Source organism: Lygodium microphyllum, chromosome 1 (genome assembly GCF_053477565.2).
Source record: "Lygodium microphyllum isolate KBCC chromosome 1, Lygodium_microphyllum_v1.1.10, whole genome shotgun sequence".
NCBI lineage: Eukaryota > Viridiplantae > Streptophyta > Polypodiopsida > Schizaeales > Lygodiaceae > Lygodium > Lygodium microphyllum.
In genome coordinates, this window is record NC_141135.1 from 57,825,223 (window position 1) to 57,851,137 (window position 25,915).

A 25,915-nucleotide genomic window follows, 5' to 3' on the forward strand; every position below is an offset into this window, starting at 1 on the left:
ATGAAGAGGCAACATTACTTAGATGGATGATGGATCAACCTCATCAATAATGATATTCAAGTTGAGATCCTTTAAGGAGTTCAGGGTAGTAGTTACATCCATTTTGGGATTGGGTGTTGGTGCACTCTCGATTAAGGGTTGTGTTGCACAGAATTACAATGGGGGGAGGGAGATCCCATTCTCCCCATTAAAAGCCCCATCACACCCAGGTGAATGGGGTTTTGATGAACATTTAGTGGGTTTCGATGGCTTTGAGGTTGCACCAGCTTGCTTCAAGGGAGCACTGAGCAGAAACAACAAGAAAATGAGAGTTAGCTTTGATAGATAGTGACACATAATCGGTTGAGAGGCTTGGGAAATTTTCTACGGGCCAAGGGCATTTGTTAACCCTGTAAATGTTCAACTAAAACACTTATTTTACCCAAGGCTTGTAGGATTTTTGCAAGGGTATTGAAACCCCATTCACTCCATTGGGTGCAACTTGACCAAATGGTGGGGGGAGCAGGCTAGGCTCAGTAAGGTTCCCCTCACCCCACTAACACCAGGCGCAAACAAGCTCTAACATGTTGCCATGCTATTTGGGGTGGGGGTGAGTGGGGGTAACATAATCCATTGGAATCCCTGTTAACACAAGTCGAAAATGAGGTTCTAACACCATTTTATTGGTGCAAACTGGAAGGCATAGGTTCACCACTTGCTTGTCGCCTACATGTGATATCGTTGTCAATTTCCACATTTAAAGTATGCAGTTGATCATCCAAGGTGTTTAAGCTTAGACTTTGCGGGCATTATCCACAATTCCCTCCCTCTCCAAGTGCGACCGTATTTGCACTACTAGGGCTTCCTTCAACTTGTGATATCCCGATTACAAACGGGGTGTGACACGCCTCTAAAAGGATTTGGTGGGCCACTGGTGACTGGACTAGGAAGCTCTGCAGACCCCAGGGCTTGGCCCCAGGAATTTCCGTGTGAACAAGCCAGAGCGTTCTCGACCATGATTATGTATTATCTATCAATGATCATCGACATACGTGCAAGAGAATCCGGGAAAGTGCACGTGTGTAACAGTCTACTTGTCTTTATCTGACGGACTGCCGCGTGGGCTCATGTGATTGGGTGCTGCCTCTGTTTTGCAAATTGCAATGCCTGCAAAAGAGGCAAGCATATCTTTTAACTTTTATACTCTGCAGGAAGCGGAAGAGAGGAGTCCAGGGAACGCACGACTCAGAGAGAAGGAAAAGAAGGCAGCCGAGCAGACAGAGAGACACACAGAGAGAAAGAGGGAGGGACGCTGGGAGAGAGACGGGAGGCAGCAGAAGGAGAAGGGGCGAAGCGCAAGTGAAGACAAAACTGGGATTCCCCCCCTCTCTTTCTCATGGACTCCTCCGCCGAATTCCGCCCGTCCTTCCTCTCCTCCACCAAAAGGCGTCTCTCTCTGCAGTCTGCCCACATAGGTGTGCTGGAAAATTCTTCCCCCCCCTTCCTTCCTTTCCAATGAAATGATGCCTTTTGCCCTAATTTTTTTCATCTGTACACATCCACAAATTCCACCATCAAATCAATGGTTTCTCCTCTTCTCTGTTCTGGTTTGGCCCATGTTGGATTTCTCTTTTGCAACTTATACCTTTTGTACATGTTTCTGATTCTGTCTTCCTTGTCTTCTCCCGACTCACCTGTCATCACAAGTGTGTCTACTCTTTTTAGTTTCTTGGTTGGGCTGGTATAGTTGCGCTCGCCTGCATAACTTTACAGTGCTTATGTTTTCGCCTGTATGCAGATCGTCCTCTGAGTCTGGATGACCTTGCAAGCGAAGAGATTGTGCATTTTGAGTTTTCATGCCCTTTCTGCTATGCAGAGTACGATATCGGTTCTCTCTGTTCTCATCTTGAGGAGGAACACTGCTTGGAATCAAAATCTGTGGTACAATTACTTTGCTCATTTTGCAACTTCATTACTCATCTTTTGGCGGAAAGATTATCATAATGCATTAATGCATGAATTGTTTGTTTTGCTTATTTCGTTCTAATACTGGATAATGGGAAGGGATTGTGCACTTGATTCTTGGAAAAGAGGAATGGTCACCAGAGATATTGCTTTGACACATATGTATATATGTGTGATGTCACAAGTTTTAAACATTTTCCGACATATGAATCTCTACTTCCCAAACTCCAACGACACATTATGACATTTTTTCAGGGAGCTACCACATACCTAGCTTGGTGTAGTGGGGGTGAGGGGGATCATAGACACAGGGAGCTGTTCCCCATTGCACAAGGCCAGGTATGGGGTGGCTCCCTTGCAGGAGCTCAATGTTGACGTTACAAAATGGAAATATGATCTAGATTCTATATCTCAATTTGTCCACATGGGAAAACGAAAAGATTATTGTTTGTGATAGGAGACTTTTCCATGGTGGAAAATGATGAAAACTTGCATCTCCATGCAGCGTAGGAGGAGATTTCGGAAGACAGCAACCACCTCAACAGATTGTACCCTGTCATCATTAGGTATTGGGCTTGACTGCTCATTGCAAAATTGTGTATTATCTTGGGCCACAAATACTTACTCCTGGAAATGCATTTGGTTCTTTGTTTAGATCCACTTTTATCGAGCCTTCTATATGGTCTGCCTGCATTTGAGAGTCACAATGATGTGACAGAGACAGCTGCTGCTACTGATGTGGAGATCGATGTCAAGAGCTCACTTTCTCATGATAAGCAAACTACAAGGTAGGATGCAAGGTCCTTTAATATTGTTTGCCTTTTCTTTTGAAAGACTCGGGTGTTTAATTTTTGTGTGAATTTGTGTACTAGTTGCAAACTCTGTTTGTGCAAGCAGAGATTGAGTACATGTTGAACTAGCCTTTAGTTTATGTAGATGAGCACTGGTGTTACCTTTCTAAGGTAATTGATTCATTCTCAGTTCTGACCATTGCTCATCTTTATAGCTTGGCCTTATGCATGTTAGCCTCAAAGAATAGTGTTGGCAAAACCATATCCAGGTAAACTGATGCCATAAGTGGCAGCAATGTAGCCCAAGCTTATTTTGTGCACTTGTTCTTCAAGCATGGCTTTGTGCATGCTGGCCTCAAAGAGTTGGAACTAGCAAAGTAATAATTGAGCAAAGCAATGATGTGAGTGGCAACAATGTCACCCAACAAGTAAGAGATAAGCTTATATGTCTTATCACTTATTAGACCACCCGATTGGAGAGCAATAACATCCATTTTCTGAGCTAAAACCCATGGGTTGACAAACTAGCAGTCAAATTATAAGCTCAAAGGAGTTGGTATTCGCAAATATTAATGCCTTGTCCAAACATATTATCCAAGAAAGACCCTTGGAAGAACATTGTTGTTTGTCTATGTAAGCACAATGGAATGATACAATAAATGAGAACATCTAAGGAGTTGGCCATACTTAAATGAAGTTGCAAACATTTTCTCCAAATTTCACCGTATAGAGAAGTAGGGAGGCTGTGGCTAATATATCCACTTCTGACTCTTTAACAAGATACCAAATACATGATATTTTATTGACCTAAAAAGAACATAAGTCAAACAAATAGGTGCCTTGAAAAACCATCGTTATCTTTGTATTCATATTTCTTGAAGAAATATGTAAAGTAAGAGGAGTGCAAACATTAGCTTAGGGATTGTACCTCGAAGGATTAGTTCGGTAAATGTTTAGCTTGGTAAACATGCAGTCATAAATTTGCATTACTCTTGTGGAAATGAGCCTCAACTTAGATTTCAGAAAGGCAAGCAACACCTATTTTTAATAATATCTTGAGCTCCACTCAGATAATTACTTGAGATATGGTTTCTTCATAGATGATCTTGCCTAAGCTACACATAATTTTGCTTGACACTGAATGAGCCTGCCTTGGGTAACTTGCATAGGCAAAGTAAACGGGCAAATGAAAGAAATGCCAAAAGAGGTATTTGTCTTGCTGATTGTTCTGTAGATGGTCCACTTCTGTTAGCATAGTACATATCATGGATTGTATGGACACGTAATTTGGGTGCATTTCATTTTCAGTGGGTGGCACTTTCAGCTTGGCCAACAAGCTATTAGAGTGGCATTAATGGCTGGCTGACCTGCTCATTATTTTACCTTATTTCTGCCTATTTATAGGCGATCTCTCCTCCATGTCATTGTCATGCGATACATGCACACATCTTGCAGGAGAGGAAGTCTGTTGGTTGTGTAGCCCATGTGAATGTACACTCTCTTGTGCTTTGGTGCATGGATTCTGTTTCCTTGGTTCATTATTTCTGAGTTTGTGTGTTATTGTCCTCTTGTGTAGCTCTTTGTATTTATAGCAGCTTCATCACTTTGCTTCTGCTGCTCTAGATTTCTTTGATATGGGATCAGAGCCCAAGCATCTTGGTTCTAGTGCTGTCCTATATTGACCGCTGTTTCAGGTCTGATTTTTCCTGCACGATTGCTTCGAGGTCATCACACTTTGCTTTTTGTGGCTTTCCCTTCACAGCTGGCCTAGGCACATTATCCTACAACTGGGCAGCCTGTCTAACCTGTTTAAACACTGTTTTACCCTGTGCTTGATCTGTCCTGCCCTTCATCTTCCCAAAGTTGCAGTTGTTTTGCCACTTTTTTGCAGCCATCTTGGTCGTTTATGCAGCCATCTTCACCCTCATGCAAGCGTCAACCTTTGCTTTTTAATTAATTATCTGTGTTTTATAATTTTTCTTTTCCCTTGTGTTTTCAGCTTGATTTACACGCCTAAGGGAAGATTCATGTGTCTTACTTGTTGTGCCTCCATTCGCTATACTCACTTTCACACTTGACTCCTCTTTCTTGTCTTTAATTTGAACTAATATCTCTTGCTTGAATTGTTGGAACATTGATATCTCCACAAGGAATGCAAGAATCTAGTGGCATTGTGGAAATAGGAGGAGCAATGACTCTTTTTATTCTTCATCATCCTTGGATCTTGACACAGATTCCAGCCATGTGGTGAAAGTTGTAGTGGCCTCGGAATTGTCCTTCTGTCTCTAGTGGTGTCATCATCACTCACTGACTCTAGTGCGAGAGGGAGTGTGAGCGTATGGTTTTGGTGGGGCATGTTAGCCTCAGTCATATGCAAGCGTGTTGGACCTTGAGCAGGGTCTTCTACAAGCATATATGAAGTTTGGCAAATTCAAATCATGGAGCTGGTTGACAGAATAGGGTGAATGGAAGCATGAGAATCTGTTGAAATAGACGACAATACAGAGCAAAAGTGAGTCACTGGTTGTGGGCACTGGTGTGGGCTTCCTCTTGAACAGGACCTGCATGCAATGGTGTATGCTCAGATTCTTGGAGAAGGGAGTGCTTGGCCTATTTATTTGCCCACATGATGAACTGAATCGTGAACTGATTGGCCAGCAATCTGGCTTCACCAACTATAAGTTGGCTAGGACGAGAAATGCTAGTTGGTCATAAACTGGTGCAAATAACTGGGCAGCCAATCATGATGATTGGAAATAATACAACAGCCCACTAATACATGTGCGGACTCACCCATGAACTGATTAATTTGCTAACACTGGTTTGCCTTTCAAGTTCATGATGGGAGATGAGGAAGAGAGTGGTCTATGCTCCTACTTTGTTCCCACATGAGGGGACACTTTGGTGGTCTAGCTGAAGGCAGGAAATCCATGGTGATGATGTGCTTTCTGCGGAGCTGGTTTGTGATAGGCATCAAGATTCAACTATTTCTACTCTCTATGACATCTTGGTGGTGGGTTGATCACCTAGTACTTTGGTATCCATTGTCCTATTTGATTGTCATTGTTGTATGCATTATGGTGGGCCGTCCATACTTGTGTGGACCATCGTGGATAGGTGGATCACTTTCTTTACAGTGATTTTTAGGGATTCAAGAAGCATTAGAATTGTGAGCAAATATACTTAGTGCAGGAGGCCCAACTTCCAAGTGAGGCACAAGACTGTGGGATGACTTCCTCCTTCCATGGCTTTTGAGAGAGAGCCCAGATATGAGTGCAAACAGCTATTGTCCAAGCAAAAAACTGCCTAGTCCAGTTGTATTGTTGAAATCCACATCATTTAGGTCTGGCCAACCATTTAACAGATTGGATAACTGCTACTGCTGTTTGCCTCTGTGCATGGTTCAAATGTCCCTGGCTGCCTTTTCTTTGCTGTGGTCTCTTTTTTCATTTTTCTTTTCATCTCTGATGTGCATGAACATACATCTAGAAATTCACCACCTTCAGACTAAGTGAGAAATGGAGGGGAACCTTAATATAAACTATTGTCATCTGCAGATCTGATCACTTTCTGATTTCTGAGGAAACTGACCAGAAGCTGGAGGAAGCAACATTCCGGGCAAAGTTCACACAGCAACTAGTGCTCTCCACAATTTTTACTGAAGATTGATTCTTAACTGGCACAGTTCAAACTTGATTTTTTAGTTTTGTGCTCAGGAGAGTCATCTATTCTGAGAACCATAAGGAGGCAATTGCTTTGCCTGCCTTGAAGTCCAAAATGAAGATTCTACATCTGCACTTGAAGCAAGCTCCTATAGCTGGATCATCTGATGCAGTCTAGCTGATGGCATTTCTTATGGCACACAACCAGCTATGTGCACATGTTGTACATGCAGCTGGACACATTGTATAGTGCCCATTGATACCCTGTTAATGCTGTAACATTCTCCTGTTAATGCTGTAACATTCTGAAGAATGTTAAAGAGAAGGCTCAGAATGATAGTAATGTTCTGGCTTGCAGGCGTCTTTTGTAGCTGTATATTGTTGGCATTTTAAGATACTTTTACAGCCTGGATGAATACTGAAAATATATTGGGAGCAGTTTCTGTATAATTAAAAAATATATACGCCCAGTTTCTATACTTAAATGGGGGAATATCCTGGTCAGCAATCTTATAATATAAAGACTAGGGTTTTGCTTCTTCTTACAAGGAAAGACAGCTTCAACATCTGCTGTAACTTCACTAATCTCACAGAGTCAAAATTTCAAAATATATATGGGGACTGGTGCCTTTACTGTAAGTGTCTAAATTCTGTGATTCAGCACTTGAACCCATTGAAGGGTTTCTTGTTTTTCCATGATCTGTGTGAATCAGGTTCAATACTCATCATTGTTTGCTACTGTTGGCAAGTTGGCAGGCACATGTCAAAGTGGCTGTCTGTATCAGGATAGCACAGCTTAGTATGTTTTGCATGTAGACACGTGACTCCTAAAATGCCTTTTGACTTTGACAACATGTTGTGGAGAATTTGCTCAGGATAAGGGAGGGTTGTTATTGGATTGCCTGACCTTTACTCTTGTGTATCTCTGACTAATGGGGGCCACCTCTGGAATCCCGCATACGATTCAGTCAGAAGTCCATCAGTCATCTCATTTGGACTGTACAACAAGGCTGAAATGTTTCCATTGTGTTGTACATAGGATATGAGGTGCACTTTATGAACAAAGTGGACACATTTGCATCTGGAGTCTTGTTTCTCTGTACATAGGATACGAGGCGCACTTTATGACCAAAGTGGACACATATGCATCTGGAGTCTTGTTTCTCTGGTATCATACTTCCATCCCAATTATGTTGTGGTTGTACTTTTGTCATGTTCAGATGAAGTCCTGAACTCACCTTCTACTCACCCTTGCATGCTAAATACATAGTTGTCTCACTCTCTAAGAGTGATCATCATAATGTCATAAGCAAAGCTACCTCTCAAAATCTCTCTTCCACTGGTGACTGTAGCCATGAGAATCTAAGTGTGTTCTTGAGTTCTAGGTCTCCATTTGGTCCAGAAAATCATTCAGAGTTTCTGAAATACTGTGTTTGCTCTGTTTGGAGGAAATCAATTGGAGCCAGTGTAAGATATTAAGCTATATACATTTAAAAACTTACTGTTGTCTCTTCAGTTCAATACTTGCAATTTGCCATTTTGTTCTGGATCCCACTATATTTTGGGATCGTCAAAACTATAAACAATCCAGTATCATGCTATTCTTTGGCTCAACAAATCACATCTACTTCAACATCTCAACAATGTTTTATCATCTTTGGTGACATGTCTTCATCTGTCCATAATTTGGAAGATACTAATCAGTAAGATCTTCAGTGCTATTGCAATTGCAAGTAGGATTGAGAGCTTTGATAATATTTTCCCGCCTGGTTTAGCAGCAAGATCTTCAGAGGTATGGCAAATGCAAGTAGGATTGAGAGCTTTGATAGTATTTTCCCACCTGGTTCTCAAAGCTCTTCTTAAGATGAGTTTTCAAGGCATCCAGCTCGTCATGATCTCGCCCATCAATAAGCATATAATCTACATAAGATACCAAAATCATAAGGTTGCCATCACGATCCTTCTTCATGTATAAACAGAGATCCATGGCACTATAGTTACATCCTTGAGTGCATGAAAGCATCAAACTTATGGTACTATTCCCTAGATGTTTGCTTAAGATCACAAAGGCTCTTTCTCAACTTACACACTAGGTGTTCCCTACCATTTTCCTCAAAGCCCTTAGTCTATTGAATATAAATCTTATCATGCATGTCCCCATGTAGAATATCCATCTTTATATCCATCTCGTAAAGGTCTAGATCTAGTTGAGCAACCAATGCAAGTACATCCTTCATAGAAAATGTATCTTTTTGGGATTGTAAAATGGGAGTGCAATGTTCCCTTTAGCAAAATGGCAAAGTGAAGGCCCTTGGCTAGATCACTTGTATACAAAGCAGATGCTTGTACTCGGGTGCTTCTCTTTGGTTCACAATCAAATGCTTCAAATGATCTAACAACACTAGACTTCACAAAATGATATTATGACATACCACATGGACATTGTGTTTTGAATAAACTTGCATGTATTGGGGAATTAAGTTATTATTATTATTATTATTATTATTGGGTTTGGTGGGAGCTTGTTTGAGGATCATGAAAATGCTTCATAACTACTTACGATCTTGTTGGTTGTGATCTCTTGCGCACTAACTTCTTGTTCAATCTAGGAGATTGCCATTTCTTTAGGGTTGGGACTATTTACAACACGGTGAGACTAAATAAGATAGCATTCCATCTCATGCAAGGAATTATGTTAACTAGTTACACTGAGAAAGTAGAAATGTTAACATGACAATTGCAATGGCAAAGCAAACCACCACTAGAAAGGCATAACACTATGTAAGGAAGTATTAAAGTCACTTTTTTATTTCAACTCGTTAAATTCTAGACGAACTATGTAAACCAATCAAAATATCTCCAAAATCTTACCACCAATCTAGCATGTAGCCATTAGTGAAACCATGTCCATGAACCTTGTAAGCTATGTACTAGTTGCTACCTCTCACAAGGCAGTAGGAGCCAAATTACCACCAATAAGCCAAACTAATAAAAAGAACTCATTGTGTTTATGCACACTAGTGCACTTTTGTTTTCTCATGGCAAAGATATGGCTTTAGATGTCTATGTAGCAATTCTAAATTGTTCCTTCTATTTTCAATAAGATAAATTTCTTTTAAATGGCATCTTAGTAATAATCACCATTATGTCATCTACATCTTGGTTATTTGTGCAAGGTAGATGTCGAGTACAAGGCTACAAGGATAACTAGACTAGTAGTCTATAATGCTAGATCATGTGGAAAATCTAGAAGTGAAAGAAAGTACTAGACATAGAGTGTGTAATAAGGCCTCTTGTCTCTTGCTTATGTGGCTTGAATTGCTTTGTAGTCTCTTCTATTGTCAAGTGTAGATAATTGTTGTCCATATACAAGTGAGGTTCTTTTTATTGGAAAATGTTGTTGCTCTATAAGCCCATTGCATCTCATTATCTAGAATTTGCAACATTGTTGCTTCTAACCTCATCTTTGGTAACAACATGTAGTCAATTGTGTTTGAAAAATGTTAGGAGGGGGGATGATTGAAAGCTCTATTGATCCGATATCCATTGGGCTATGCTCCCCTGAAAGTCCTCGTATCATAAAGGGGTCATTTGTGTGTGATGCACACTCACTACTCCACATGTTAAAATCTTCAAAGATGCCATAAAATATTAGTTTTTGGGCTTTCTCATGACCTCTTGAGTCTAGGGACAAATCTCAAATGTAGCATCTTTGAGTCTTCTTTGGGCTTTGACAAATTGCTGGGCTCTTATATACCAAAAGGGTTCAAAAATATTGTGCTTGAATGAGTGTTGGATAATTATAGGGATTGTTAGTATCCTAGTCATTAGGATCTTCTACCCAATAAGGTCATGTATTGAGTCTTAACTTGAAAGAGGTCTCTCAAAGCCCCCTTTCCTAGATCCCATTCAAGTATTTATAAAGGCCTCTCCTTGTTGTATCAAGGTTGGTGCACATTTTCGTCACTAAGTTCTAGGTCCTTCGCTTGGGGTGAGTTTCAAGATCAGTGCCACTTTGGTTCTTGAAAATCATATTAGAGCCTTGCTTTGGTTGTTTCATTCGGTGGGACCTCTTTACTCTAGTTCTTAAGACTTAGTTGGGGCTTAATTTGAGCTACTTTTGGGGGAAACCTCCTCTATGCTACTATTTTGATTGTTCTTGATAGGTGAATGGCCAAATTTGATTATTCTTCCTAGGGATATTTTTTTGGTAGTTTCAAAAGGTAGAGAGGTTCTAGTGGAACTTTCTTGAATTCTCTCTTCATTGACCAAAGGTTCCAAGCTCCATGGCTCCTCTCCATGGATCGATCAATCTAAACCTTCATTGGACAACGATTCCTCTCCTCCTTAGCGCCTCATTTTGTGAGAGGAGGGGGCGGGTAGGGATATTATAACATTAAGGTCTTGGTCCCCTCCTTGGAGGTTGCATTGGCTATGTTGGAGCCTATTGGTAGTGCCATGTGCTTCAAAGAAACAAGTGTGTCCTTGCTAAAAGTTGTGATGATTTTTATGTTAGAAAGCTCTAGGTGTATGCTTGCACATCATAATCAACCATTCATTAAGTTTGTTGTCTAAATGTCCATCCTAACAATGTCTCTTTGCCAACTCCTTCATCGTTAAGCAGAAGGTAGAATTGTTAGGTAGGCTTTTAGTCTCAATAGCCAATAGCACTATGCATTTTCCTAATAAGGTATAAAGAGTGCCCCCATATTGATTGACCTTTGCATTGGTGGACAATGCTTTTTGATACGACCACCATTGAAAAAATTGGTGCCCTCTTCATTGAGTGTCTCGAGCTCCATGTTGCCAATTTCACTAATTTGGTGCATAATGGTGGATTGTTGGATAGTAATTTTTGATGTGGTTGCCATTGAAAAAATCAATGCCCCTTTGTCAAGAGTCTCAAGGTCCAGATTGTTGGTTTGGTCAATTTGGTGCACACAAAAAGGGATGAAACCTCTAAACTTCATCTTTTGTTTATGGCCTTTAATGGAGAGCAATAGTAGGTCGACCTTTGTGAAGTCTCGCTACTTGATGTGTTTGTCAAACCAAGCTTTTTGTCTAGTCTTTTCACATGTTGATACATATGTCACTAGTAGCCTTATTTTTTATAAGTGTTTGAGTTTCACCAAATGATTAGTGTACATGTCAATTAGATAGAGGTAAGCTCTCTAATATCTTGCAAAATATCATTTGTTTAAAACCATGATTGGTTCAGTTTTGTTTCAATTTCCATGGCTTATAGAAAGCTAATCTACAATTGATACCTCTTTTTTGTGGATGGAGGTGAAGTAGTGCAAGCTAATGCTTCACAAAGCTTAGATTCACTTGGATTTTTTGGTTCACGCACAAGACATCTCCTTGACTAATTTCCAAGTCTCATTTCCCATGCATGACGTCCCACAATCTACCTCTTGTCTTAACATTTCAGTCTTAAGAGTGCTCGACTTGTGGAATAGGTTTTGAAGACAACAATATGATAAGTTTGTGCATGCTTCCTTGCAAGCATGCCTATCATTTGTATTGCTTTGGGGTACTTTGCCAAATGTGGGATACTTGTTTGCTCTCCCAGTGTGACGAAAGGATACTCGACATGGTTAAAGGATTCTATCAATAGAGAACAATACTGCAATCTCTTGGATTTACCCTCCATAAAAATAAGTATCTTAATGCTTTTGTACCGTATATAACAGTGGAATTGTTCAAACTCAACCTACATGTACTATTATTTGTTTTTTGGCTTGATAACTAGGCTAGTTGACTAGTTAGTTAACTAGCTAGCTAGTTGATCATTAACTTGGCTACTTGACTAGTTAGTTTGGTAGTTTCATGGTTGAGTAGTTAGTTAGGTTGTCAGCTAGTTGAATAGTGACTTAGATAGTTAGCTAATTGAGTAATTAGGTAGCTAATTACTTAGTTGAGTAGTTAGTTGGCTAGTTAGCTAGTTGGCCAATTAGATAGCCAGTTACTTAGTTGACTAGTTACTTAGCTAGTCAACTAGTTGACTAATTACATAGCCAGTTACTTATTTGATTAGATAGCTAGCTGGCTAGCTAGTTGGTTGACTAGATAGCTAGCTAGTTAGCTATTTAGCTAGTTACTTTGTTGAACATGATAGTTAGCTATCTAAATAGTAGACTAGATACTTAGATAGCTAGATAGGTACTTAGGTAGTAGGCTAGATAGCTATTTAGGTAGTAGAGTAGAGAGCTATATAGCCACTAGACTAGTTAGTTAGCTAATTTGCTGGTTGAATAGTTGGTTAGATAGTTAGCTACGTGACTAATTTGATAGCTAGTTAATTTGTTGACTAGATAGTCAACTATCTAGATAATAGACTAGCTACTTAGATAGCTAGATAACTATTTAGGTGGTATACAAGATAGCTATTTAGATAGAAGAGTATACATCTAGATGGCTAGTTGACTAGTTAGCTAACTTGTTGGTTGACTAGCTGGTTAGATAGTTGGCTAGTTGACCAATTAGATAGCTAGTTACTTTGTTGGTTGGATAGTCGGCTATTTGGGTTGTGGACTAGCTACTTAGCTAGTTAGCTAGGCACATATTCTTTTCATAGCTAGATACTTTGTTGACTAGATAGTCAGTTATTTGGGTGATGGACTAGCTACTTAGCTAGTTAGCTAGGCATGTGTTCTTTTCATTTCATTTTCATTATTTTGGCCACTTGTAACTTGTAGTTTGTGTGCTTCTTTTGCAAGGGAAAGCATGGAATATGGTTCAAGTATGGGGAGTCTACAAGTGGAGAGCCAATTCACGAGGAAAAATATTATCTTATAAAAGGTAACGTAATTAAAACAATCACATTGAATTGTGGGCATGATATTGTATACACACATAAATGATTTGTCGTTGGTAGAGTCCCACTTCTCCCAAGTTGTGTCTATGCATTGTGCCATGAAGCTAGACATCGACGAGGTCTTGAAGAACATTCAAAAGGAAGCAACTTTTGTGTGTAAGAACCAAGCACCTGGGAGCCCTATAAATACAATTCCCATGTCAAAGGCAGGAAATAGAGATAAAGAATGTCATTTGAGCAGCGGAAGGTCACCTAGTAGAGAAAAGACCTCTTTGTTAGATCCAGCAACTCCATGAGATAATAATATTTAAGCATACTTGCTTGCACAACTAAACCTTGGTTTTGTTGCTTCTCATTGATCTCTTTGATAAATTAGTATCTACGACCTTTGAAAATGATGGAGGTGAAAAGTGGCAACATTGGAGATAATGACTCAAACTACCCTCTAAAGTCATTTATGGAGGTCGGTAAGAAGAAGCACAATAAATATTATTCCTTATTGCTTAATGACAACGAATGGTGACTATTTAGTTATGAATATTGGATAATTTTGATGTTTGGTTGCAGACTCTAGTATTGACTCAAAGGAAGTGAGAAAAAGCCCAAGATTCACTAGAAATAAGAGGTTCCATGTGTCCTCCTACACCTCTACACATGGTGCTGCCTCTTGAAATCCCAACAACCTTAGTGCATACTTTGTATATTAGCTTGTATTCTATAGCCTAGAAACCACTGCTTTGTATTTTGCAATTTAGACACTGTCGTTCCCTTTGTGATGCTTAGACCACTACTCTCTATAATATGAAAGTCTTAAGTTCCCAAAATTTTTTATTTTCCACATTATGTTAATTTCATTTCTCTAAAATTTCAAATTATTCATTTGTCTCAAACATTGTATTGTATCTAAATTTTAGTTCTTAGAATTTTTAGATTGTTCTTTTGTCTTATACATTGTATTAATGTCAACTTGGTTTCATGGATGTGATATCAATGTCTATTACTTTGCCTCGTGTGACTTGTGCATTGTCAAGGAAACAAGTTAGATTTTTTGGCTCTAAGAAAATTTGGATGAAATGTACACTAGTGAGGTTGTGGTACATGTAGTGGATGAGATGCATACATAGCGTGTAATGGGTGGTAATGCTTGCAAATGTGATGTTCAAAATACTATGCATACTAATAACAAAATGGTGGATAATGTGGTTGATCATGATGTGAAACATATCAAGATGGTGAACTGGATGTTTTATGTATGATTTTTTTCCAATGCACATTTTGCATACATCCTTCTTGTTTGGAGATATTCGTGTGTTTGCAACCCAATATTGCAAAACTACCTCCTTTACTTCTTTGTGGTGATGATGCTTGTTCATCCTTTTCTTTTGCATACATCCCAATGAAGATTTCCATTATCCATGGCAGCTAACCTCCATAAAGATTCATGTGATGTATATTTATGATGCCAAGAGGCATATTTCACGGTGGATTCTGTGCCACGGTGGATTCCGTGAGGTTTTACGGTGGATTCCGTAAACTTTTATTATCGGGACTCATACACAAAGTGGATTCTTTGTGCGAGAAGTTGATGGGGACGCCTATCCTTTTCGGGCGTTTTGTTAATTTTAGTGTGTACATGGGTAATTCCATAGCGGGTGATTCCGCAAAATACATATTAAATTAATAACGTTTATGAGTTTAGAGTGCGCACTCGTGATAAATTAAGGTTAGGATTGATTTCTAACCAATTGATTTATTTAGCTGAAGATTGCTAAGTATTCACTTTTGTCGGTTTAATTGTATTATTTTACTAACGATTGTGAATGCTTCAGTTGATGTGTAGAGATAGCAACAATGGCGGTGAAAAGCATTGGAGGATAGCGTGTATTCGAGTTATCATTTATATTTTGATGGGCGCATACCTTAGACATGGTGCCTATATTTTATTGCGCCTATTTATCAAGGCGTTTGATATTTATTTATTGTTTTTGTATGTGCATGGGCGCACGATTTAGATATTTGTATTTGGACATTGTATTGGGTATGCCTGACTTCTTGGATGCCTGTCCATTAGCTTTATTTTCTATTTGGCACAAAAGCAAAATTAAAAGCCAAAAGCGTGCTATTTTGTAATTTGGGCTATTATTTGAGCTTGAAGATGATTAATACATAAAATACATGCTTTGTGGAGCGCTCACACAAGGCATGGGGGGAGATTGCACCAAATTGGTCTCTTGTTCATATCGTGCAAGTCTTCTACATTGATTTGTGTGCAAAAAGTATAGTTCTTTTGTTCTTGGGGACCTTCTGACGCTCACTACGCGCGCTTACAGCATCCGATCTGTGTATCAGTGGTATCAGAGCGAAGCTAAGATCGAGAGCTTCCAATCGATACCCATCTTGCACGAAGGCGGAGCTCTTGGAACGATCGAGCTCTACAGCGAGTTTCATCACGAACGGTCGATACGGGTGGATTCCTGGCGGTCAAGAACCTCTGTCTGCAGCCTCTGATCGCGAAGGACCGGCCTGAGGAGGTGGAGGACCACTCCTACATCTCCCTCTCCAAGTCGTTTTTCAACAGAGAACAGATAAGCTTCCATATCTACAAGTTTAACTTCAAAGTTTATTAAGCTTTAGTAAAAAGCTTAATAAGAAGCTTTAAAAAGCTTCAGCAACAAAATTCGTTAAAAAACGGCAAGAGCATGTACTCGTCGGCATCAAAGCAGCATCAAACGTCCTTATTTACACGAAGATAACGCAGGGTAGATCAAGTCTAAAGTTTCTAAATCATTCAAGATACTCTAAGTCTTCAAAGTTACTTAACTCCTGTAAGTTACTTAAGTCCACAGAAGTCATTACAGACTAACTCCAATTACTCCCATAAAGGCTGTTCCTGCGTAGAAGCACAGAACCACAAAATTGCTCCCTAGAAGACTCTATTCATATACGCAGACTTGCTGAACCAATTTCAGTACACGCAAAAGGTTATACGCAGTTTCTACGAAGACAACAAATCCTGTAACCGCAAAAGACAAAGACCGGAAAAGCCAAACAAAAATCTATAAGCCTTGTATACCCGACTTTGAGTTACGCTTATCCCGCTAATCAGATTTTGAGAGTGTGAGGTCTTTTGGATTTTTACAGGATGACGGAACAAAATATGGATGATTTAATGGCTGAAGGTGATCTTCCCGAATCTACGATGGAACAAAAATTAGATTTAATTATGATGCAGCTTGATGAAGAACGAAGAGCTCGACAAGCTTTGCAAGTTTAATTGGCCAATTTGCAATGAACTACCACTGACAAAGATGGACCACAACCTGAAGATCTTATTCGACGTACCATCGATGTGACACTTGAAGCCCAGTCCATCTGCAAAGAAACAAAGATAAGTAAAAGAAACTTCAAATTTCGTACTTTCAATGGAACTCGAGATGGAAAGACTGTACTTGCATTTATAAGTCAGTTTGATGATTACTTTCATGAATAGACATACACTGAAAAAGAGAAAATTAAATGTGTCACTAATCATTTAGTCGATCGAGTATCTCTTTGGTGGACTGTGGTTCGCAAGAGCATTGATTGTCCCACTACCTGGGAGAGTTTTCAAAAAAAGTTTTTGCAGAATTTCCTTCCTCTTCAATTCCATGAAAAAGCCATAAAGCAATGGGATCTTCTACAGCAAAGAGATCGTGAGCCTATTGCCCAATACACTGAACGTTTTTAGAATGCCCTACTGCAACTACGCATACTAGAAGATGTACCTGAAGCGACTCACAAATGCAAGTTTATGTCTGGTTTACTTGGACATTACTACGCTGAAGTCAATATGTTCAAGCCTACAACCCTTGAAGATGCAATTTCTTTTGCTCATGACACTGAAGACAAGATTCGAGGAAAAGACAAGCGTCCACAACAATTTCAAGCAAATGGTAACTATGGTTCCAAGCAATTCAATTCAAATTTTAGAAGATTCAATCAAAGTCGTTTTCTTCCATCATCATTCCATAAGGCTTGGACAAAACCACCTTCTTTGCCATCAAATACCAATCAAAACCCTAAGCCATCCTTACAGCCAAATCCTAATATTTCTAGACTTCCTACCATTGCTAATAATGTATCTAAAGCCAAACCTATAGTTTGTTACAAATGCTATCAACCTGGATATCTAGCAGTCAATTGCCAATCGAAGAAACCACCTGTCCATATCAATTATCTTGGAGCAACGGAAGAAGAAGAACGTGAGGAAATGCCTGACTTTACGGAAGATGAGGACGACATTAGTACTCCTTCAGATACTTTGCCACGTATGCCAACTCCACATTCTTTGTTGACAATGAAATGTTTTGTGCATGGTAAAGAAAAGATTATTTTGCATGATGATGGTAGCACACATGACTTTATGTCTGCAAAATTAGTAAAAGAATTGAAATTACAAACTGTTTCTACACATTATCGCATTAAAGCAGCATTCTTAGGCACAATATATAATGGAACACAAGAGATGCATGACTTAGAAATTAAAATTGGTGAATACACTGAACGTAGAAATTTCTTAGTTGTACCTTTACAGTCTAGTGATATTATCCTAGGTATGCCTTGGCTTCATCAGTATAATCCTGTTATAGATTATTTCACGCATTCAATTAAAATTTATTTTCAAGGAAAACAAATTACATCGCATGGTATGCACGCATCTAATAATTTTCCACTGCTTACTCATACTCAAGCTAAACGTGCATTATGTAAAAGTAGTAAATCTTATTTAATTTGGGTGAATGAACTTCAAGCTAAAGAGAAACATATGCATCCTAGGTATACACAATTTCTTGCTCAATTTAAAGATTGTTTTGCTGATGATTTACCACCTGGACTACCACCTTTATGTCCTGAAGATCACAAAATAGATTTAATTCCTGGTACACAACCACCATGTAAAGTATCGTATATGCATAATCAAATTGAACATAAAGAAATTTAAAATCAATTAGAGGAATTGTTAAACAGAGGATTAATTAGACCTAGTAGTTCTCCATTTGGTGCACCTGTTTTATTGGTAAAGAAGAAGAATAATGCTTATCGCATGTGCATTGATTATTGTGCCCTAAATAAGATTACTATTAAAAATAGATATCCAATTCTTAGGGTAGATGATCTTATGGATAAACTACAAGGTTCTGCCATATTCAGTAATATAGATCTTAAATCTGGTCATCATCAAGTGAGATTGGATAAATCTGACATATTTAAAACTGCATTTAGAACACAATTTGGATATTATGAATTTCTAGTGATGTCTTTTGGTCTAACTAATGCACATGCTACATTTAGTTGAATGATGAATCACATATTTTTGAAATATCAGTATTATGTTATAGTATTCTTTGATGATATATTGGTATTCAGTAAAAATAAAAATGAGCATTATGAACATTTGTCTTTAGTTTTCAAGTTGTTGAAAGATAATCAATTGTGTGCTAATCCAGAAAAGAGTAAATTCTTTCAAACAAAAATTGAATATCTAGGTCACATTGTTTCATCAGAAGGTATTAAGGTTGACCACTAAAAAGATAGAAGCAATATTAAATTGGCCCATACCCAAATGTGCATGAGTTACATTCTTTTCTAGGTCTTGCTAGTTTTTACAAAAAGTTTGTGCGAAATTTTTCATTACTTGCCTTGCCTTTGACTAAACTTTTAAAGAAGGGTATTGTGTATAACTGGACTGATAATCAACACATTTTTTTTGATTTATTGAAACATGCATTAACCCATGACTTGTATTACAACTACCTAATTTCAATAGACCATTCTTTTTAGTAGTTACTGATGCTAGTGGATCTGGAATAGGAGCTATACTTATGCAAGATAATCATCCCATAGTCTATTCTAGCTGTAAACTGAAACCATCTGAACTTAAATATTCTACATATGATAAGGAATTACTAGCTGTAGTACAAGCCTTACGTCAATGGAAACATTACTTAATGGGTTCTGAGTTGATGATTAAGACTGACCAACAAAGCATTAGACATATCCTTAGTCAATCCCAAATATCTGACCGACATAGCAAATGGAAAGCTTTCATTCAAAGTTTTAATCCCCTTATACAATATCAACCAAGAAAAGAGAATGTAGTAGCCGACGCTTTAAGTAGAAGACCAACAATTCATAATATTTCTGTGGTATCATTTGATTCTCTTATCCCTATGAAAGATAGTTATCATCAGGACATTACTTTTCAAGCTGATTGAAATAAATTAGTTGCAAATAATTGGATTCCTATTGATTCACTGTCTTACAATAATGGATTCATATTTTATGAAAAGAGATTATGTGTTACAGTTCCTTTTTTTGTTTTGAATGAGATTCATTGTCCTCCATATCAAGGTCATAGAGGTATTATATCTACTTTGCGTACATTGACTGAAGATTTTTATTGGCCACATATGGACACTGATGTATCTAACTTTGTTTCTGAATGTTTAGTTTGTCAAAGAGTTAAGAGACATCATGGTAAACAGTACGGTTTACTAATGCCCTTATCTATTTCATCACGATCATGGAAACAGATTTCTATGGATTTTATTACTGGTTTACTAACACTAAAGCTAACCATGATATGATTTGGACTGTTGTAGACAAGTTTAGCAAACAAGCATATTTCATTCCATGCAAGAAAACTTTAACAGCATCTCAAGCAGCTCAATTGTTTTTGAAAACTGTGTTTAGTAATCATGGTTTACCAAAAGTTATTATTTCTGATCGTGATTCTAGATTTTGTAATAATTTTTGGATTACTTTGTTTGCTAACTTAGGCACAAAGATTGATTTTTCATCTGCATTTCATCCTGAAACTAATGGTCAAACAGAAGCTACTAACAGTACTATTTTAGATCTTTTACGTGCTTACACTATTTCTAAACCACATACATAGGATACATATCTACATTTACTTCAGTTTGCATATAACAATATACCACATACAGCTACAAAGAAAGCACCATTTTGAAGTTATTTATGGTTATAGATTACCTATACCTGTTGCTTCATTATCAAATAAAATTCAGACTGCTGATGATATTGCTAACATGCACGCTACTATTTTTGATGAAGTTAAAGATATGATTGTCAAAGCTCATCAATCATATACAAAGCAAGCAAATAAGAAAAGACAGGCCATGAATTTCAAAGTTGATGGCTATGTTTGGTTAAGAATAGAAAAATATAGATTACAAAGTGTAGATAAACATCCAGTTGTGAAATTAGCACCTAGATTCTATGGACCATTCAAGATCATTCACAAAATCAATGATAATGTATTTAAACTAGAACTACCACCACATTGGAAAATTCACAACACCTTTCATATTAGTTTATTACGACCCTTTAGAGGCCAATTACCTGTACACCCTGTCTATGAAAATCCACCTTTGTTAGATGAAGAGACTGAAATCCTTGAGCCTGAAGCTATTATAGATGTTGACTTTATGACCACTAGAACTGGCCGTAGATATTCTAGATATTTAGTTAAGTTTAAAAACCATCCTGTTGAAGAGGCCCAATGGATGCACACTAGAGACTTAAATGCTTTCCCCACTCTGTTAGCTCCACATTGAGCTAATAGCAATTGAGGACAATTGCTATCCCACCTCGGGGGTATGATGCTAGGAGACATATTTCACAGTGGATTCTGTACCACGGTGGATTCCGTGAGGTTTTATGGTGGATTCCATAAACTTTTATTATCGGGGCTCATACACAACGTGGATTCTTTGTGCGAGAAGTCGATGGGGACGCCTATCCTTTTCGGGCGTTTTGTTAATTTTAGTGTGTATATGGGTGATTCCATAGCGGGTGATTTCACAAAATACATATTAAATTAATAAACATTTATGAGTTTAGAGTGCGCACTCGTGATAAATTAAGGTTAGGATTGATTTCTAACCAATTGATTTATTTAGCTGAAGACTGCTAAGTATTCACTTTTGTCGATTTAATTGTATTATTTTACTAACGATTGTGAATGCTTCAGTTGATGTATAGAGATAGTAGTAGTGGCGGTGGAAAGCATTGGAGGATAGCATGTATTCGAGTTATCATTTATATTTTGATGGGCGCACACCTTAGGCATGGCACCTATATTTTATCGTGCCTATTTATCAATGTGTATGATATTTATTTATTATTTTTGTATGCGCATGGACGCACGATTTAGATATTTGTATTTGGACATTGTATTGGGTATGCCTGACTTCTTGGGCTCCCGCCCATTAGCTTTATTTTCTATTTGGCACAAAAGCAAACTCAAAAGCCAAAAGCGTGCGATTTTGTAATTTGAGCTATTATTTGAGCTTGAAGATGATTAATACATAAAATACATGCTTTGTGGAGCGCTCACACAAGGCATGGGGGGAGATTGTACCCAATTGGTCTCTTATTCATGTCGTGCAAGTCTTCTACATTGATTTGTGTGCAAAAAGTAGAGTTCTTTTGTTCTTGGGGACCTTCTGATGCTCACTACGCGCGCTTACGGCATCTGATCTGTGTACTAGTTTAAAACTTGGTATGCTACTCCAACACTTAGAGAAGGCCTTGTGGTATGATTTCAGGGTGTATTCATTAGCATTAGCATGTTGAAACTTTTGATATATAGTTCACATGGACACATGAGTTGCTTTATTGAGTTTAAGGTACATTACATTCTTGAAACAAGCACCTCATTTGCTTTGGCCTCTGATTCATGCAGCCAATGTGTGAATTTTTTGATTGATAAAAGAAGGTAAAAGTTGCTAAACATATCATTCATTGCTATTACATCCATACCAAAAGTCTCTTTGACAAAGAACCTGGCCACAATTTCCAACTACTCTACTTCTCTTCTCTTTGCTGATCTCATGTGTAACCTATTGTAGTCTTCTCTCTTGTACCTTTTGACAGTATCCTCTTTTTCTCTTTGCTTTATATTGTATTATCCAATCATGCTTTGACATTTGTTTATTTCCACAATATTGCTTTGTTGTTGTGGGTAGTGCCTCTTGATGAGCATCAATAGATGCATCGGTGCCAAGCATGCCTCTTGAATTCATCTACTTTGTGCCAATATGATGTACTTCATATTGTCTTATCCAAACATGCTTTGAAATTTGGCAATTCCCACAGCCCTACTCTATTATGAGTAGTGCCTCTTGATGAGCATCAACATATGTATCTATGCCAATAGTGCCTCTTGAATTCATTTGCTATGTGCTAAGCTGATACACTTCTAACAAGGTTCAAGTTGAACTTCCATCTGTTGAGTACTAGGAACTATTGATCACATAGAGAGAAGGATCGTCTCGGTTAGCTTTCCAACCAAATATGTAGAAGAGAGAGAGAGAGAGAGAGAGAGAGAGAGAGAGAGAGAGAGAGAGAGAGAGAGAGAGAGAGAGAGAGAGAGAGCATCTTTAAGTTGTTAATGGACCACTACTAAACAATTATGAAAAGAATCACTAATAAGTGGATTCATGTATGCTTAAAAAAATAAGCACAAAAATTCCAAAGGTGCAAAATCTTTATTTCTTGACCTTATAGTCATGTCCCATAAAACCTATTTTGGTGCTGCCTTACTATGCTTTCACCTAAACGGAGTCTGTGGTCTTGTAGATCGTTAGGTAGGCCCATAAGGCTTCCATGAGTTTGTTATCTTGGTCACTTCAAGAGGTTAAAACTATCTTATTTGGCACATCAATCAAGATTTTACTTGTGGCTTTTGCTTGGCCATTTGCTAGGGTAATAGGGAGAGGATTTGCGGTGAATGACCATGAAAATGGACAACCAGTACGCGATCACTTCGTTGATGAAGTGTATACACTGGTTACTCACAATCTCAAGGGGATAGCCAAATCGTGTGATTACCTATTTCCACAAGAATTTTGTTGTTGTTCGAGTGTCATGTATTATTGCTTTCCTTTTCTAACAACCATTGAGAAGTTGAATTCAAGAAAAAGAAAAAACCATTGGGCTATGTATCCAATCCATAGATGGTTTGTTTACTAAGTAAAGTGGAGCCTAATGGTCATCAAAGAAGGTGAATGGTGTTGCTAGCAAGTAGTGGTAGAACTTCTTTATAGAAAACATAATTGCCAAGCCCTTTCTCTTAGTGGTAGAGTAATTCATTCTCATGATTGTGAGCTATCGGATACATGGAACACTAATTGGGTATTCTAAGTTGTATTCACTAGGTTGGCACAATACTAGCCCCATAGTAAACTTTGAAGCATTAAGTGCACATGGAAGGTTATATTCTAGTTTGGTACTCACATTATTGGACCTAATATCAAAGCCTATTTTAGGGCTTCATAAGCATGTTGGTATACTTTAGCCAATCCATTCAAAGACAATCAACAACTTACATAGGGGTTCAGTGATCAATGTATATTTCAATACAAATTGTCAATAACATCTTTATTAATATGGCAAGCTCAACATGTGCAAACATTGATGATGGACCACATGGTTAGGTCTGCACCTCTATACTTAGTATATTGGTGGTCATTATGATTCTCATATGGCCACTGACTTATCACTTATCATATTTTGTTTGTTATACCTACCTACATCTGGCATAATTATAGTATGAGTTGATTAGTATAGTCTATTATGCACTGTTTGACTTAGTAGGCCACTTTCCCTTATATTGTATCTTATGCATGCTTTGTGTACATTATATTGTGAGAGAAAGAAGGAAGAAAAACTAGCAAGAAAATGTTTTGGCCTCCATCTGTCTTCTTGTATTCTTGAGCGAGCTTCATCTTGTATGCATTGTATATAATCGGTACAATAGTTCAAGCAAGTATCCCCACCACACAATTCATGAAAATCTTATATGCCTGAGGGGACATGTGCCCTAGGATATAACCATGCTTTACCTAGAATTTGCAATTAAAGGGATTTCATAGAGAGACCATATTTCCTATAATGCTAAAAACTACTTTGAGCTTTTCTAGGCATTCTACCTCGTTGATGTGTACAAAATATTATCCACAAACATTTCCAACCATTTGTGGAGACATCCTTGAAGATGGTGCATATGAGCTATTGAAAAGTGGTTGAAGTACTAGTCAGGTTCAAATATGGCATCACTATACATGCAAACACTTCCCATTGAGTGGTGAATGATGTTTAGTACCTATCATTTAGATGAACGTGCACCTGATTGTAGCCTAGATATCCATTGAGAAAGCTGTGAGCCTCCTTTCTTGCAACCCCTTCCAACATGTACTATGTGTAGGGCAAAATATAATTGTCTCCCTTTGTTGCTGCATTGATCTTTTCATGATTCCTGTATATTCTGATATTTCAAATTTTCTTCAACATGACGACAATAGGTGAAACCTAGGCTATGTGCTCAATTTCATAAATGAATCCCACATTTAGGAGTTTTTTCATTTTCTCTTTGATAGTAGGAGCGTGTTTAGGATTCATTGCATATGGGTGTCATTTTATTGGTACCACATTTGGCACCATGGGGATATTATGGGTGACGATGCTAGAATCTATCCCATTGAGCTCTTCTATATGGACCGAGTGAATATACATCTAAATTATCTTAAGAGATTTATGATGTTTGTTTCCTCATCCTCGGTAAGGTCATAAGACATAAAGATAGGTTGAGGCTTAGCATCCTCTTTGGCTAGGTTAACTTTCTTTACCTTCTTGGGTCTCTCTATTAGCTTGTTGGTCTATCCTTGATGCTTAGCTCCTAGCAACACCACAATTTGATCTCCTTTCTTAAACTTAGTGAAGTGTTTGGGGAGTTCCTAGGATTTTTTCTATTTCTTAGCTTTTGAATTCTTGGTAGTTCTTCTCCTTTCATCCTTTAACTTTCTACACCTTATGTAGATTGGAAAGCTCCCCTTGGTGCATCATTTTAGGTGGTAATGGGATTTTTGGATAATTCTTGGAGCTCACTTCTAAGCCAACGTTGTAGTTACGTCCTTGCTAGATGAGGGTGTCTCACTAGGTAGTCATAACTTAGACTTGACTCTAACCTTGTATAGTGCAACTTGTTAGAAATCAAGCTCACCGTCAGTGTGTCTTCATCTATGACCGACATCTATGACAGCTAGTATGTACAACTGTCTACATGTGACTACATTAAATAAGTCGGGTTAGTAGCAGTCAGTGACCTGACTAGAGTTAGTCAGTCTAGTCTACATTTACACTAGGTCACTTTATCTTGTAGTGGGTGTGTGTTTTTCAGTTGAGTGTGTGGAAATGAAGGAATGAGCTTGAGAGCCTGAAGGATCATGGATATGGAGTCTTTTCCTTTCTCTCTCTCTACTCTTTGAACATGGTATCAGAGCTTCATCCATGAGGCTGTGGGAGAATGGGCATGACAACCTGCAGTGCAAAGGAGATGGAAGTAAGGAATGAGGAAGAAGCTGGACACTTGCAAATGAAGCAATAGTCAAAGGAAGGAATCAGCGTGGACTGCCTTCTGAAAATCGTGGACTGCCTCCTGAAAATCAGCAACCTGTGTCTGAAAATCGTGGACTGCCTCCTGAAAAACAGCAACCTGTATCTGAAAATCTGCGCCTGCTGATCTGAGTGGACAGCAACCTGTGTCTGAAAATCTGCACCTGTTGATCTGAGTGGACAACAACCTGTGCCTGAAAATCTGCGCCCCCTGGTCTGAAAATTTGCGCCTGCTGATCTGA

At 38.3% G+C, this 25,915-nt stretch overlaps 1 protein-coding gene across 10 annotated transcripts; it reads left to right on the forward strand.

The window, feature by feature from the left end:
• The first annotated feature begins 1,177 nt into the window (after positions 1 to 1,177).
• Positions 1,178 to 13,985, forward strand: LOC148041149 (protein DEHYDRATION-INDUCED 19 homolog 4-like). 10 transcript variants are annotated; one of them, XR_015690739.1, is made up of 8 exons: positions 1,178 to 1,454; positions 1,778 to 1,920; positions 2,200 to 2,283; positions 2,402 to 2,510; positions 2,600 to 2,732; positions 13,117 to 13,198; positions 13,319 to 13,681; positions 13,782 to 13,985. XR_015690739.1 is itself a non-coding variant. In XM_087677066.1 (6 exons), exons 1-6 carry the CDS (start codon positions 1,376 to 1,378, stop codon positions 7,441 to 7,443), a joined length of 555 nt encoding a protein of 184 aa, XP_087533192.1. In that variant the 5' UTR covers positions 1,178 to 1,375; the 3' UTR covers positions 7,444 to 8,240. The 10 variants fall into 10 exon arrangements, 5 of the variants coding, with proteins under 5 accessions (XP_087533192.1, XP_087533173.1, XP_087533184.1 ...); XR_015690737.1 differs by having other exon boundaries at positions 13,319 to 13,677; positions 13,782 to 13,983; XR_015690738.1 differs by having other exon boundaries at positions 13,323 to 13,677; positions 13,782 to 13,983.
• Positions 13,986 to 25,915: the final 11,930 nt, after the last annotated feature.

Coding starts and splice junctions, on each gene's coding strand:
- LOC148041149 (XM_087677047.1), top strand. CDS start 1,376: ATGGACTCCTCCGCCGAATTCCGCCCGTCCTTCCTCTCCTCCACCAAA. Junction 1,921..2,199: donor GCTTGGAATCAAAATCTGTG/GTACAATTACTT, acceptor ACATTTTTTCAG/GGAGCTACCACATACCTAGC. Junction 2,511..2,599: donor TTGTACCCTGTCATCATTAG/GTATTGGGCTTG, acceptor TTCTTTGTTTAG/ATCCACTTTTATCGAGCCTT.